The sequence below is a fragment of the Equus przewalskii genome, chromosome 15 (genome assembly GCF_037783145.1).
Source record: "Equus przewalskii isolate Varuska chromosome 15, EquPr2, whole genome shotgun sequence".
In the NCBI taxonomy this organism is placed as follows: Eukaryota; Metazoa; Chordata; class Mammalia; order Perissodactyla; family Equidae; genus Equus; species Equus przewalskii.
Window position 1 is genome coordinate 26726325 of NC_091845.1, and position 17061 is coordinate 26743385.

The 17061-nt window shown below is 44.9% G+C and overlaps 1 protein-coding gene across 8 annotated transcripts in view; it reads right to left on the bottom strand.

The window, feature by feature from the left end:
* ATXN7 (ataxin 7) overlaps positions 1 to 17061 on the bottom strand; it is a 131102-nt gene continuing 114041 nt past the window's right edge. For all 8 annotated transcript variants that reach the window (XM_070574782.1, XM_070574780.1, XM_070574785.1 and 5 more), the window contains 5 exons: positions 14296 to 14561; positions 12568 to 12766; positions 12089 to 12210; positions 6703 to 7675; positions 1 to 4112 (listed from right to left, as the gene is read on the bottom strand). In XM_070574782.1, the coding sequence (XP_070430883.1) occupies positions 4095 to 4112; positions 6703 to 7675; positions 12089 to 12210; positions 12568 to 12766; positions 14296 to 14561 (1578 nt within the window). In that variant the 3' untranslated portion in view covers positions 1 to 4094. The remainder of the gene's footprint in view (positions 4113 to 6702; positions 7676 to 12088; positions 12211 to 12567; positions 12767 to 14295; positions 14562 to 17061) is intronic.

Consider the following 17061-nt stretch of genomic DNA (forward strand, 5'->3'; position numbering starts at 1 on the left):
AACAGTTCATGCAGCCACCTTATTTATTGAGAAGTCCTCATTTTATTGCCCGTTTAGTAACATGTTTGTTCCACAAACTGATTTCTCATAAAGCAAAGCACAACTTTTTCTTATAAATAGTATAAATTATTTTATTTACAGAAACTTGTTACAAAACAAATAGACTATATATTTCTTCTCTTTTAAATATCCAAAGTAATTTTCTATCCCTTGACATTTGTTCATGTTCTATACAGCAGCCAACACAAAGTCCAGCTGAGATGCTCTTGATTATGTGTACAAATTATCAAACTATTCACACATTTTAACACAGGAGATTGCTTTTATAACCAAGCTCAAAGAAAAACAGCAAAATGCTTTCAAGGCCCTACATTCACACTGACAGTATGTAGTGCTCATTTAAATGATCTGAAAATGTAAAATGTTTTGCACAAAATGTAAAAATGATTATTTTCTGCTAAACAATGAAACTGTTAACAATCATTTTCCAAAGTCCAACTTCATCCCCCAGGACAGATGAGAGAGATTAAGAAACCGCTTGGCAACAGAACTCTTGCAGGAAGACAGCTGCCTGTTTAAGTTACATTTTTCAAATTATACATTTTGTTTTCAATGTCCTCAGAGGTACTTTGTATTATATTTTTGGAATACAAAATATTTTAAATATTCTATTTTAAACTCTGTATTTCATGAGTGAGTAACAAAACGGACACATTGTGTAAGTTGCTGGCTGACAAAAAGATTTGTAACCCTTGGTGCCACGGGGCAATCCATCACTAGTTGAATTACTGGGAACCAAAAGGTCTGAATTTTAAAATACCTTATAAAATTACCAGCATTGGTGGTTTTCAATTCCTCCCCTAAAATTTTAGAAACAATATTTAGGTGGAAAAAGCAAACTCCAAAAGTTCAACTGAACATTCAAGTCTTTTTAAAGAGAATCTGTCTAAGCTTAAAACTAGGTTCAGGCACTTTCAGTTTGTTTCCATTAGTTTTAAACCACATCACATACGAACACACATGTGCTCAGAGGGTACACATACACACACACAGGCGCACGCGCACGCACACTCACACACAAAACACTAACAAAAGAAAAGCAGTGTGTCACTTAGTTACATGTAGTCTATCGGGAAATCAGGCAACTAGGGAGAAGCAATGCCCACTTCATCTGTCTGAATCCACTCCCGGGACATTAAAGGGACAAAACGGCTTTCACTTTCACAGAGGCAAACCTTCAACTGTGAAGGAGGCAGGTCCTAGGACTATCGGCTTGGCAGTGAACCACTTCAAATTATAAAAAGGTATTTACTTTTATTAATTAATAAATAAATACTAGATGATCTCAATTGTACCAAAACAGGATATCAGAAAAAAAGACCTGTGCAAAAATACATATTTAAATATGTACAATTCATTTTTAACAAAATATGTCTTCTGAAATAGGGATACTTCCATATTTATAATAGAACAAGAAATTCCAAAATAAAGATACAAAAGTAGGTTTTGTATAATTCTTTGTTCATCATTGCAGCACTTTTTTTTTTTTTTGTAGGTTAAGAAAACTGCAGTTGTTGTCATGAAATTCTATTGGAAAGAATATAAAAATTATCTTGGTTTTAAATTGATACCAAAGTCTGTCTAGAAACAACCCAACCACTGCAAATTTGGTTTTTGCAAGTTAATTTAATTCAAAAAAATACTTGTACTCCCGTGTTTTAAATGGTCTTAATTGTTCATCATAATAAAAAGTAGTTGTAGGAGAAAATAAAATATTTGAACAACAGTCTAAAATTTAATAGCACTGTTTAGAATAGGTCTGTTTGTGGCAGGCAGAATTCCAAATGGCTAATTTCCTAATCCCGATGCTCTGTGTACTACTGGGAGACATAATCAAATTCAATTAAAACCTCAGTCTAAGAAATCAAATGATCAATACTCGATAATCTAAATATCTACATTACTCTGAATCAACTTGCTATTGTGGATCCTATTCACATCTTTCGGAACAACATGATCTGTCTATAAATTCCATCGCTAAAAGCAACTTTATTTATAACCATCAAGTCCCCTTGGCTCTGAAAATAAATTCTACCCAGACCCCATTGCACTTGTCACCAAGGAATCAAACTAAGGACGTTCTGATTCCCTCTTACCTCCTTCCTCTCCCTCCAGTGGGAAGGAACAATCAGACTGATTTCTCCTCACTCCACCGAACCGGCCCATCCGTGCTCTCCTTCCTAAGCTCTCTTATAGCATCATTTAAGAAACATTTACTGATTGATTGCATAATAAGTGAACAAGATACTGTTTCCCCTTCCTTTAAAAAAATCAAGATTTTACATCAATTTATAGCTAAAGTATCTGCATAATGTTTTTGCTTTCTTACATAATAAGAATAATTCTGTAGTAATTCACATTATTAGGCTGGTAACCAAGTATTTATTCATTCTACCTGTTGTTGACTTGAAATTCCCTGAAACTGAAGTTTGTAACCCAAGAATTGCAGGGAAAAAAGGATGCACTAGACTGGCTCTGTCCAGGCCCTGACCGGGGCGATGATCAGAGCTTTGGGAATTGACCCTGTGTGTGGCAACTTCATACGTTCTCCTAAGCAAAAGAGCCCAGTTCTCGTTCCAGGAGCTGTGGTTGTGGCATCACCTATTAAAAAGCCCCAGCTTCACGTTCAATGACACCTTCTCAAGCAACAATGTTTTAACATAGTAAGTTCTTTCTTTTGGGGTGGGGTACTAGAAAAAACATCCCGGAGGGTCTCCAAAACTCTCTTAGGAAGACGGCTGGCATTAATCCCCAGAAAAGAGGGTGTGTCAGAGAAATACTATACACGCATCACATTACCTCTGCCACACAGGACAGGTACACTTGCGCTACCTCCCCTCCCTGGGGGCCTGCTCCCCACCCCAACGGCATCCACATAAACACCTGTGGTGGCAGGAAGGGGAGTGCGGACACACACACACACAATGGGGAGTGCTCAGAGAGGAATTTACACAAAGACCCAGGATAGTGTCCAAAGAGGAGAGATCAAGGGTAATACAGAGTGCCTGGAAACATTTAAATAGATTAATGACTCTGTGAATGACAGTTTCTGCTGCATCCTAATCACCTCACTTTACAAAGGCAATTTTTTTTAAAATGGGAGACTGGGCAGGACAACCAGCCCAATCTGCCACACTGTTTACATGAAGACTTAAAGGGTAAAAAACGCCATCTCTTTGGAAATCTTGGAAAAATGTTTCCCCCTGTAGTGATTTTATCCACCCCCTCCCACCAAAATTTGGCTTTCCATTATCAAAACTAGCTTGCATTTGCATTTTCTTTTTAAAAAAATCACACAGAATTGCTTTTATCCCATGAAAAGTAAGCCTCTAAAATGATGTATACTTGCTCTATGGGCATCAATGGCTTTAAAGTAGTTTGTAAGTTAGAAACTTCTGAGAGCTTCTTATCCCAAATTACTCACAAAAGGCCGAGAAAAAATACTGGCCATTTTGTGATGGTGCCTTGCACTAACGTCCACATTCATTCCTGGAACATTGATAAACACCTAACGACAGATCCCCTTCTCCAGAGGGTTACTCCGTGCAGCCCTGCTCTCCTTCAGAAGGTGTCTCCAGTTAAGGGGCCTAAAGCTGGAGAGTGACCCACAGAAGACAGTGTGAAAGGGACCTGAGGGGGGAGAGGAGGGAGGGAGAAAAGGCTACAGTAACGCTCTTCTCGAAACATTCTTTGCCCAGCCGACCTCCTGGAAGAGTGGCTCCGTGATAGACTGCAAGTTAAAGACAAAACAACTTCTCACAGTTCGGCAGCAAGCAGTCCAGACCACTGTAACACTGAGAAAAGCAATTCGGTGGCTGAACTTGATCCAGTGTCCTTTACGAGTACTCACTGCTACAGACATAGCTTCAGGGAAATCCTCGTTAAAACAACAGCCCAGCAGATTTCTACCCTTGAGGCCCACAGGAGGTTGGGAAAACAGACTCAAAGGCATCGTGGAGTCCAGAGTGCTGAGTGGAGGTGTAACTTGTCGTCAAAAGTGTCCAGATTATTCCTCCCCGGACTATTTTCAGCTGTCAGGGACGTGCCTTTGGCTTTCAAAAAAGAGGGGTGGGGAGACAACAAAAAGGTAAGTCAGCGGTTGTACACTGCACTGCGCTGATGCTAAACAAGAATATTCCAAAGGCCACACACCACTGACATCTCCACTGACTGGGTGATGCCAGGAGAGGCAGCTACAGAATTTGGCCTTAGCTTTCAAAAGCCTTCACTGCCCTTGAGCAAAATCATTCTAAAGGACTGACTTTGAGACAACTGTCTAGGTGAGATGCCAGGCCAGGTTTCTAGCTTAGAGAAAAGGCTTAGGGTTTGCCTTTTGGTTTTATTTACTGATTTTGTTTCCCTGAAGGCATTCTAGGTTGTCAACTGAGAACTGAACAAGGTCAAATGGGCTGGCACACACAGGTGTGAGAGCTCACACCCGAGGCAGTGCTCCTCAGGGAGAGGGAGCTCTGGCCCTCACTGTCCCACAGGGAGCTATTTTTAAGTCCTTGGTGGCAGAGGCCATGAACAGACTGGCAGGGGGGTAGGGAAGAGGGCAACTGCCCAGCCTCATCTCCTAGCTTCCCAGCATGTCCCAGTGCATTCCCTTGTTAAGGGAGCTTCAACCAGCTCAGTTATCTGTCCTAAAATCAGCTCCAGGAGGAGCAGCAAGTTGAGGTGCCTACTTTTCTAAGAGCAGCATTCTTTAAAGCATTGTGGAGTCTTGGGTCCCTTTGAGATTCTGATGAAAGCCACAGGATCCCTCTTGCAGATAAATGAGCACAGACACAAAACTATGCAACAGTTTTTTGGGGGGTTTGCTGATCCTCTGATCTCTAGCCATGCCCCTCTCCAGGATTTGTGCAGCATAACGAAAAGTATTCCACTGCACAGAGGAAATCTTTCTCAAATACGAACTTAAGTTGAAACTAATTTTAAGGAAAAGAACTGAAACTTAGGCTGTTGGTCCTAGTGGGATACAGCCCCCCAAATGGTAGAAATCGGAGGTGGCAAACTTGTAGCTCATGAGCCCAACTTAGCCAACAGATGTGTGGGCTACACCAGATTAAAAAATACCACAAAAAGCTATACAGCTTAAGAAAATGGCTGACTTTCTCATGCAAGTCCAGATCTGCAGTTTCCCTCTGAAACTGGTTAAGTTTCTGGGAGCAGCTGCTCCATGTAAATGGGGCTCCCACTCCCCCATTTTCCACAGACACTGTTCCTCTCAGCTGCACCCGGCCAGCTTCTTCCTCCCCTTTCTGCTGCTGTGGGTGGTAAGGTCTGCAGCCAAGTCCACGTGAAGACAGAGCACACTCATACAAACGTGGGCATCACAACACAATGGAACGTCCCTCCTGCGGGGTTCCAGGAGAATCAGGACGCTGCACGCAGGAGGGAGATTTTAAGGGATGGGTCTGTCATTCTTATGGTGTTTGCATTGCCTTTTTATGCTCATCGTAAACTATCATGAGGAACTATAAACCAGGAAGTAAACACACACTGTCACTTGTCCAGGAACCCCTTGCTCAAAGAGTCAAACAGCCAGTGTGGATTTGTGGGATTTGTGGCTCACACAGAAGAATTTAAGCAGCTGCTATTTAAATTCATGGATAATTATTTTCCCCATACCTTTGGCATTGGGCATTAATTCACACAGATATTGGAGGGAAATTATATCACAGTAAGAAACTTCTTGGTATTTTCTGAAAAAGTCCTACCTGGCATTTGAGTTAAATTCTGAAGACGAGGAAAGAAAAGAATCAAAAAAAGCCCTCACATTTTAAATCAGGGCTCTGGGACGATGCCGCTGAAATTCCTGCTCGTAAGCAAGGGGAGAAGATATCCCGACGAATGAAATAAGATGAGAGAGGAGCTGGAAGTTAAGAGTAGAGGAAGCTGGAAGAAACGGCTACAGGAGAGAAGGTTGGGAGAAGACAGTAATAGCAGAAGAGGGGGAAAGACAGATTCAGCGTGAGAGAGAAGTCCGACACACAGTGAGCCACTTCTCTACAAATGGACCCATGCTCAGACTTCTCTTTAATCTATCACAACTTCAATGAGATTTTAGTCCTCTGCGATGCCCACACTTAATGCTGTTTTCCTGCTTCCCTGGAAAACTTAGAGGAGAAAATATAGTTACAGGGAGAGAGTTGACCAGAAAATCTGAAATTCCTTGATGGGAAAAATATTAAAAGCTCTTGCTTTTTAAAATTTAAATCATCTCTTTCTAGATCAGTTTGATTTTAGCTTAGCTTTCTTCAGAGGAACATACTAGAAAGCTGTTCTGCTTCCCTCCGGAACAGCATCACAGGAAGCACATGTCCACCAGGCACTATACTCGTTTGCTCTGGAGAGAGATTTTGCTGTCACACGGGATGGTTTCCGCAGCCCTATCTGCTAAAGTGCACCTCTGTGGTTTCCTGACCCAAAAGCATCTTCCAAGTCATCAAAATTCTGGCAGAGAGGAGCCTGTTTTACCTTCATATGGCCATGAACTCTTCCTTTTTTTAAAGGACACCAGGAAGCTGGACATCTGTTTATAGGCAAACCAACCAACCCCAACCACACAGATCTCCGAGCAGGCGAAAGACCTCAAGGAGGAAATGGGCCTCCCCACAGGGCTCACAGTCCATTTCCTACCTGATGAAGGAGAGAACTGTTCGTCAGTCCTTGCGCCCCTGGGCTGGTGCCTGTGTGTTTCACATGGACGTTGTTCATGGCTGGCAATTTGGCAACCTTTGTGGGTTTGCTGCTGTTGTTGTTGACGCTGCTTGAGCCGGGCGAGCACTTTCTTTTCTTGCCTATGAGTTTCTCGAGAGGAGTGTGTGAGTGTGAATAACTGTGGGAGTTGACAGGCAGTTCGCTGGACTGGTGAATGAATGGGCCAAGAGAAAGCGTGGAATCACTGCTGTTCACCATCACACTCATTCTCTTGATGGATTCCGCAGGGCTCCCGCCGGGGGGGCCCCTCCCTGACTGCTCGTGCCGGACACTCAGTGAGTTCACTTTACTTGCCACACAGTTGAGGCCGATGCCGTGGGAAGCTGTTACCGGTGAGGGGTAGGGAGGCCCAGAGTGAGCCACACAGTTTTTCCTAAAAGACTCCATGGAATGAGAAGAAGAGGAGGAGGAGGAGGAGGAGGAAGAGTGAACTAACAGTGGGGAACTGTTTTTGCGTTTCTTTCCTGAGCCGCCGCTGGTACTGCTACTGGCATTGTGACAGTTAGTGCTGTTACCAGAAGACTCCTTGGGTCTTAAAGACTTGCTGGATTTCAACTTCTGAGGTTTCCTGGACATGGGGGAGGAGGGCACTGAGGAAAGGCCAGAGGGCGTGGAAGGGGATGAGGATGAAGAGGACACTTGTCTGGATTGCATACTGCACACAGGATCCATTGCCCCAGAAGCAGCAGGCTGTGCATTTAATGTGGTTCCATGAGCTGGTACCGATTTGCTATTTGGGGAGATGTAGGTGGAGGACAGCAGGACTGGGGATGTAGACACGGTGGCTGCTGCCAGATAGCTGACCCCACATTGTGATGTCGGCACAGAGTTTGTCCGGTGAGGAACACGTGTGGAGACAGGTGATGTGGTACTCGGCACTGGTGGGATTTTCCTGCAAAAAAGGAGAGGGCAGTGAGAGATATTCACCACAGCCATTCATGGGAACTTTTAGATGGACACCCCTTCGCCTCTGGCACAGAGAAGCACACTCCCGTCAGAGTGACCACTCTGAAATGCAGAGCCAATTCTGTCACTTCTCTCCTTCAATCCCCTAATGCCTTCCTGGGGTTCTCAGAACAGTGGTCTGTAAAGCCCTGTGTGCTACTGCTCCAGCTTCATAGCCCCTGCTCCCAGCCCCCACCCCAGATCCCTGATTCCAGCCGCTGATCATCCTTAAGTTCTGAGAACAGGCCATGACGTAGACCCTGTATATCTTCTGGCTAGAACTCTCTGACCCCAACTTCCGCTCATCCTTTAGTCTCAGCTCATCATCACCTAGGAAATCTGTCCTGATCATCCCGACTTGCTCAGTTCCCCATGGACTTGCACTGCCCCCCATTCCTAGACTTCGGAGGACTCAGGGTGGTTTCAATGTGTGATTGTTGATCACTGCCTAATTTCTTTGTAGATGGAACAACCCACAGCTTATTCACCATCATAGCCCCAGTGGCTAGCACAGTGCCTGGAATACGGAAGGAAGGCACTCAATAAACGCCAAGAGAATTCATGAACAAATGAGGAAAAAGGAAGGGCACAGTTGACTAATAATAACTGCTAGGTCTTAACTACTGGTCGAAATGACTGTACAAGGGAATGAAGCCCCCAGATCTTCAGGGGATTTCCAGTCGCAGTGCTGGAACAAGGTATTCTGTTAGTAATGTCTGGGCAGGGTATCCATCTGGGGTAAGGGAGCCATTCAAATAGTCAAACCAGGGAGGCTCCCCCTTTTATCTCAGCTCTGATTTTAAAATGTGACACCACCAACATTTTAAAAACTTTTATGATGGAATTAACACTGAGGTGGCAAAACAGAAAATGGCCTGCCTGGAAGGCCAACCCTGCCTGCTCCTGACTTCACGGGCGGCTCTGGCTGATGCAGTCACCATACCAGCAGGGTTCTAATTCCTCAGCTTCCAGCGCAAGAGCTGGTCCAGACTGCTGCCAAAGTGCTTTCAGATGCTTCTGCAGAAGAACTACAGGTATTAATGAAAGGACTTAATTGCTGCAAGTGTTTGCACCAGCTTTAAAACCCCCATTCAAGGATGTAGCTTGGCCCACAAGTCAGGGCTTCCCAACTTTGGCTGCACAATAGAATCACCTGTGGAGTTTAGGCCCCGCCCAGATCCACTATACTAGAATGCCTGGGGGTTGGGGCCTGTACATTAATAATTCTGAAATCTCTCCAGGAGATTCCAACACAAATCCAAGACTGAGAAGCCGGGCACTATCCCCATGCTACTCATGGAGGACAAGCACTGATAGTACCTGAGAGGCTTGTTAGAATGCTGAGTCCCTGGGCCCCACCGCAGACCTACAGATTCACCAGAATCTGTGTTTCAGCAAGATCTCCAGGCGAGTCATGGGCACTGGCACCTTGGAGAAGCCCTGCTCTCCATGAAGTACAGGTGCTTGCGCTTACTGGGCGCAGTGGCTTCTTGTGGCCACCAGGTGGCCTCTTAGGAAGATGGAGCCTAAAGACCAGGCTGCTGGAACCAAATCCTGGGAAAAGGAAAAGGCTTCCATAGGGGAAGGGATGTGACCTCTCTGGACTAAGCTATTGGTTCCTCTTAAGCTCTTTTAAGTCATTACCTTCTGCATAAAGAAGAGACAAACAATATGTAGTCATACATATTGTCATACATGGACTTGTGTTTGCATAACACAATCTAAAAAGTTAAATTTATCAATCTAAAAAATTAAAAACAAAAAACACCCAAACGAAAAAACCCTTTGATAACCATCCCAGCCCCTCCTCAGGGGATAGTGATTGCAAATCAACAGTGGGCAAGCAGTTGACCAGACACTGAAGATGATTTATTTCATGGTCATACTCAAATTCCACTTCCACTTATCCCCAAATTAACCACAATAAGCAACTAAAGGGTAAAGGGGCCAAGAAGAGTGCTGCCCAAACTGGGGCTCTTCCTTGGCTGAGCTGGCAGGGTGGGACCTGGACCACTTTGAGGGTTTTCTTGAGTGCCTCAAAGATGCTACCTGAGAAGAGTTCTCCTCTGGCTGAGAAATGCTCAACCACTCCCAGCAAATCTCAGGGGCTACCTGAGTCGGCCTACCTCACTCCTGTGTCAGGGAGCATTTCCTCGAGTACCTGGCCCAGCACCTCTCTCCAAGCTCCTGTCTGTCCCAAGCCTGTGTTCCAGCTCACCACTGAACAACACGTCTGTCTCTGCTGTAATGACTTTTTTAAAACCAAAGCTCATGTTAACGGAAAGGAATGGTGTCCTCCTTGCTGGGAGCAAGTGATTGATAAGGCAGTCAGCCTCTGACAGAACAGAGAAGGAGACAATGCAGTCAATCTCATGATCCTGCTTCTTCAAAAGTTCTCAGCACAAAGAAGAAAAGCTCTCCACACGAGCCACTAAGGACCAAAACCATCTTCACCCAAACTATTGGTCATAAGCCACGTTTCAATGTAATGGGGATGAAATATTCCGAGGACCTTTTAAACTCTTAGGAGTACGCTATGCCAGTAGTTTAGTGATCTCAATGAGCTCTCCACATCCCACCAGGTAGTCTGAAGAAATAACCACCTGAGATTTCATATATCTTGGGGTGGGTGAGTATTGACAGACCCCCAGCGGCCCAACAAACCACTGCCCTGAGTCAGTCTCTGGAAAGGGACAAAGTTCCTTCATTAAGAAGGAACAGGAGTGTCTTATCTAGTAAGAGCCAGGAAGAAATGTGAACCAGAAAAGCAGAGTAACACTGCTCTGGGTCTGGTCTTTGAAGTGAACAAACACAAGTCCTATTAATGATCATGGAGATGGTTCTTTGGATTGTGGACTACCCAAAGCCTCTGACTTTATTAGGAAACCAAGGCAAGGAGGCAAACAGATGTACTGGCAGAGTCCATTCAAGGAGGCACTAGTAAATGATGCCCCAATGGAGGATCTGGGATGACCCATGGATTACTGGCTAGTCCCCTTTAGCAAATCTCAATGTTTCCCAAAGAAGGTTCCACTAAAAACTAGCTCCCCAAGATGCTCCCCTAAAAAAGGTTCCCAGGTCAAAAGAGCTTGGGAAACATTCTACATTCTACATGATACCCCATGCAGTGAGAGTTACAATGGACACTACCCATTAAAGGCCCCAAGCAGTCCTACAGCAATGAAAACTGCTTTACTTCAGGAGAGGCTGAGACCCTCCTGGCCGTGGAACCCTTGTTTCACCTACGATCCTGTTTGGTAAACACTAGCTTGTTGATCACTTTATCTTAAATTGTAAATCAGAGCACATAAACCCTCAACAGCTCCCTGCTGCACTCAACACCAATTCCAGTGTCACCGGGCCTCTGCTGGCCTCTCGGATCTCATCTCATACTATACTCACTTTCCTGCTGTTTCTCAAACAAGCCACATTCTTTTCTAACTCAAGACTTTCACAAACACAGTTCCCTCTGCCTGGAACCCACTACTCCCCACCACCCTGTGGCTGCTCTTTCTCATCCAGCCATCACAGTTGAAGGGCCGCCTCTTCAGAGAGGCTTTCCCTAAATCCCTCTGGCCTGTTATTTTCCCATCTCAGCTCTCTAGAATCGAACTCCTTCTGGGTCCAAATCCTGGCCCTACCACTACTTTGCTGTGCAACCTTGTTTCTCAGTTTCATTATCTGGAAAATAAGGATAATCAAGCTCATCTGACACAGCAAATTGTGAAAATTTAATACATTTAATAAGTGCCTGGCACACAGTGAGCCCTCAGTAAGTGTTAGAGATTATCACTACATCTATTATCTCCCTTATGACAAGCTATAATCTCTCTTTGTTGGTTTTTTTTTCTTTTGAGGAAGATTAGCCCTGAGCTAACTGCTGCCAATTCTCCTCTTTTTGCTGAGGAAGACTGGCCCTTAGCTAACATCTGTGCCCATCTTCCTCTACTTTATATATGGGACACCTACCACAGCATAGCTTGCCAAGCGGTGCCATGTCCATACCTGGGATCCGAACCAGCGAACCCCAGGCCGCCAAAGTGGAACGTGTGAACTTAACCACTGTGCCACTGGGCCAGCCCCTCTTTATTGGTTTTTGTGTTTCTCCTCAGAACTAGAATGTGATCTCCATACATTTGGGAGTTCCTCTGCCTGAACGACAGTGCCCAGAACAAGACATATTTAATGAAATAGTGAATGAATGAATAAATGATGAGGGGCCTTCTTCTCAGGGTGAGTCATGGCCCTATTCATTTGAGATAAGCTTTCCTTCACTAAATCACTCTCACGAGAAACATGGATGCAGCAGTGAGTAGTGAGCCCCTCTCCTCACCCCAGCAGTGGTGGGGCAGGCACTTACTTCCACAGCTGCGCGTTCAGATGCTTCTCCACCATGAGGTTGAGGGCGCAGCGAAGCCGGTTCCACCTGGAGTCAAACACGTAATAGCCTCTTCCAATCTGCCGGCTCCCAAATGTGCAAAACTGCAAGAGAGAGCAAAACTGCATGTGCTTGCTGACTCTGACATGACGCACCCAGCGAGCACTCTCTCCTTCAGGAAAGGAGCTAACCATGAAAGCACAGCTTACTCTGAGTACCGGAGGCTGTGAAGCATGAGAGTGACAATGCCTAGCCCTGAGTTTTATGAAAAGAAAGGGAAAAGCATGAGACGTCCCTGGACAGGGTGCATGCTGCCCCTGGGGCACCCTGTTCTGAGCTGTTCTCACACCTTGACGGCATCCCCACAGGAACGGGCATGCCAAGGTCCGTGGTGCGCCCCCCTGCAGTGCCCTGTCCCTGCTGCATGGGAAGGGTCAACGCGGGGTGGATGTGGAACTTACAGATGCTGGCTGAGGATGATGACCTGAATAATGACAGTCCAGTTTTTCAACAGACTCTTCTTTGTCATCGCCTTCTCCCTCCTCACTGGATAACCGAGAAGCTGGCTCAGTGGCAGGCAGGGGAGGGTGTGGAGATTCATGGACTGGAGGAGGGTCAATGGGGGCACTCCCACCTTGCTGAGCAGGGCAGCCTGGAGGCCTTGGTGAGTAGAAAGTGGAGCACCAATCAGATCACACGTCTGGGAATCAGCCACCTTAACTCAGATACAACAATGTATCCAAAACCACCTAGAGGAGGTCTGGGGTCCACCACTAGCACTGGGGAAACATGCTGATGCAGGTGGCCTGGGAGTGAAAGACCCTCACTCCTGAACTGCACGATGTCAAATGGAGCCGTCTGCCACATCTAACCAAAGGTAAAGTATACTAGTTCTCTTTTCTATAGCCACTTGGGTGGCTCAGGTCCTCTTTCTAACCTCCCCAAAGAAAGGGGAAACAGACATGGAATTTAAGAGAAGTCTTTCTTTGATTCCTCTTCAAATTTCACCTCGATTTGGGTTACTAAGATAATAAATGAGATAAGTGGCAAAGGGCTCTAAAATAACCTAAGAGGGACAGGAGGTGATGAAAGAACAAGGCAGTATTACCGCTTCATGTGGATAATCGAGAGCCTGTTACCGAAAGACAGCAATGTGTTTTTCCTACATTTATAGGATTAAGCTTACTTTCTCACAGATGGAAAAACTTCAATGAGAAGATGGCCAAAGAAAAGACTTGCTAAGGAACTGATGGCCGGGACCTGGCCATGTTCTGGGGAGCCTCCTCTAACCACTCGTCTACCGTGTTGCTCAGAAATCAGAGGGCTTATGTTGGGAAAGGCTCAAGTACATACTCAGGTTTCCACGAGGGAGCCACCTCCCCCTCTCAGGCAAGCATTTCAAGGATCAGACACGTGAGGGTGGAAAGTGAAGCAGCAGCAACCAAGGTTGGCACATTCCTGAGCAGAAGCCCTTGATGCCAATGGCCTGCACTAAAGGTCCTCATTCTCTATGCCTTTCTCTTTCCTTTCCCTCTGGAAATTGGGTACAAAGTCCCTTACTTCAACTTGGTTAAATAGATAAGCACAAACATACATATAGGCAGTCCACCATCACTGTCTGTGAGGTATGTATATGATAAGCTCTTGGTAAAACCCTCTGATCCATTGCTTACTACAGGGCTAAAATGCCTAATACATGCTTAGGCCAAAGTCCCAAATGGATGAATGAAAAAACATGTTGATAAGTGAATGCTGTAAAAACTCAGGCTGAATGCCTGTCCCTAGCAAGGATTCCCACTGCTGTACTTTGCAAGAAGCAAGAAAAATGAATGGGAAATTGCTGCTAAAGCCACGTGCAATGTTCTAATCTCTAACCTGCAGGCAGGACCCAACTTTCAGCCCTGTTCAACGGGGTTAAGAGACACCTAACTTGAGCAGGGGTGGAGCAGATAATTCTAGCTTTATTCTGGGGTCTGCATTTGACCAAGAAGAGCCTTGGCTGAAACGTACTGATGAACTCAACATTTTTTTTTCTTACAGTAAAACCCAATTTAAAAATATCTCTAAAAAACAAGAAATCTCCATAGTGAGCCTGATGTTCATTCCTTCACATCATGACTGCACTGGGCTTTTACAGTGTCTGCAAGTCTGCTTTCTGGAGGGAGAAAGACCTGGAGGACTTGGCTTACCTTGGAAGACTGGGGGTGTGAGGTTTAGGTTTACTAGCTACGAAAGGCTTTGATTCGGAAGGAATCACTCCATGAGAGTTTTGGTGTGGCTCCTGTGAAGTTCTAGGAGGGGTGGGATGCGGGTCCCTGAGAGGCTGCGTTGGTTGCTGAGAATCCAGATGGCGAATCGATTCCTTTTCCCTGGTTTTGTTTTTGTGCTCGGCTAATAACACATCAAATCGTTTTCTTCTACCCTGGACAGCCCTCCGCTGGATTAAGGAATGTGTCTATGGACCAAAAAAATACAGAAACTGAGGAATCTCAAGAATATTTTTTCTCTGTCATATATCCAAAAACACCATTCCCAATAAAAATAGCAGTCTGGACAATTAGCATAGTCAAAAGCTGCTCAGCATTTGATAAGCTAAAAAGCATGAGGAAGATCTCTTTTCTTTAGCTAGAAGCACCTATTCCAGGCTCCAAATGTATGAGAATTTGGAGATGCTATTTCCACCAGAAGAAAGAAGGAATGTTAGGGGTGGCACTCAGTCTGTAACTAAGCGACAAACGGTAGAAACAAACAGGTGATAGGTACTCATGTTTTGAGTCTTCTTTTGGCTGTTTAGAGGTTTGAATGTTAAAAGGGAAGAAACATTTATTCCATAAAATTATGTATTAGAAAGTCTTCTTTCAGTAACTGCCAGAGACTAAAAATTACACACAATGGTTTCTCTCTCTTCCAGTGAAGGTGCCATGTAAAGAGAGAAAGGGGCTGAGGGAATCCTGGAGACAAGGACTGCTATGGCCAAGGAGGGCCTGAGAGAAGTAAAGAACACACGGCCGAGGGAAGGAAGGCTATGAACAGGGAGAGACATGAAGCAGAGAGGGAACTCCAATAAACAGACCCTTACTGCGGAAATCAAGAAAACGGGACAGACAGCACTCCTGGATCTTAAGACAATGTCTAATTTCAGAATTAGGAAATGAGCACACTGAGAAAAAGAAAGGTCAAATTAGAACAGTGCTTTTCAAGGCAACTAATATAAACCTGTGGTTGAAGCACATCTTATAAGAAAATGTCTATAATCCCAATGCACTTGATAATTGCTGGTTTGGATTTTTAAGGCTCACTGAGGCTAATATTATTCCTAGCAGAAGATAAAATCAAGTTACCCTGACCATTCCACAGTGCTGGGGTCTCAGTCTATAAAAAATGCAAGGAGACACTAACTACAGTGGGCCCCCATCACATATCCGAAATATAAGTGAATTCATCTACACAGTTCCTTCTCTCTTTTATGTTACAAAATATTGCAAACAGTACTTTCTGTGTGTTCATGTTCCTGCACATTATACCAATGTATGACACTACAAGTTTACATGTTTGCTACAATTTAAGGGTTTTTTTTTTTTTTGAGGAAGATTAGCCCAGAGCTAACTACTGCCAGTCCTCCTCTTTTTCGCTGAGGAAACCTGGCCCTGAACTAACATCCGTGCCCATCTTCCTCTACTTTCTATGTAGGACGCCAACCACAGCATGGCTTGCCAAGCGGTGCCATGTCCGCACCCAGGATCGGAACCGGCAAACCCTGGGCCACCAAGAAGCGGAATGTGCGAACTTAACCGCTGCACCACTGGGCCAGCCCCTAACGGGTTTTAAGAGCAGGCTTCTAACATCCTTTTGAAATTCAGTAACATCACCTATCTCCTTACTAGACACATTGCAAAGTATGCCCACCTAAACTCTACCGTGGCACAGTTACGTAGATAAATGTGCTTAGCTTCTTTTCAAATTTTTACTTAATTTTCTTTAATATGTAACATATGCACAAGAAACCTACATGGAGACAAAACATTTTGTTTCATTCAGTGCTGTACCAGCACCCGGCACACAATAAATGCTTCAAACAGAAAGTATATAAAAAGAATGGTCCTCCAATACCTGTTGAATAAAGCAATGCATGTAGAATGCTACCAGTGCCCCTGCCCCTCTCTCCAGACAAATGTAGAAGCCTCTCTTCATCTTTGAATGTCCCCTGAGCTTAGCATGCAAATCCAAGTGAAGAAAGTAGGCAGAGACTCTACGTATTTTCCCAGCTCAGCCTGAAGAGTAAGCAGGATTTCCACTGACCTCTGAAGAACCTTCCAAACACAGATCTGAGGCCCCCTGCCCAGTCAGAACTCTTCAATTGCTGCCCAAGGCTCACAGGATAAGGACTATGTAACTAGGCTTCTGGGCCCTGCACATTCTAACTCCCATGCTCCCTGCTCCTTTGGTACCAAGTGCCTCCTCCTCCTTTTGTTCAGCCTCCTGGAGGCCTTTCAGACTCTAAGGTATCTGTTCTGCCCTGTCACAGAGCCTCCACACATGTTGTTTCCTCTACCTCTCCCACTCCTTTGCCCGGATAAATCGTATGGATTTCAGCCCAGTATTTTTATGGCAAAGTAGCCTTCCCCGGCCCAATCCCCCAACTGAAGGCTGTCCTAACACAGGCCTCCCTCCTTTTCATTAGTCATCAGTGCTAACTTATCCTTATTTGAGTGATTATCAGATTAATCTCCATCTCTTTCTCTAGACTGCAAAAGCTCCACAGAGTTGGGATCACGCCTTGATTTTGTTAAAGCCTGTATCCTCTGGGACCTGGAATGAGGCCTGTGCTCACAGATGTATGCAGTAAAAATTTCTAAAATGACTGAAAGGACAAGGTTACCAGAGTCAAAAGCCATCTGCAATGGAAGGCACAGAGGACATCAAACAGGACATTAGACAGATGAGGAGGGGACAGT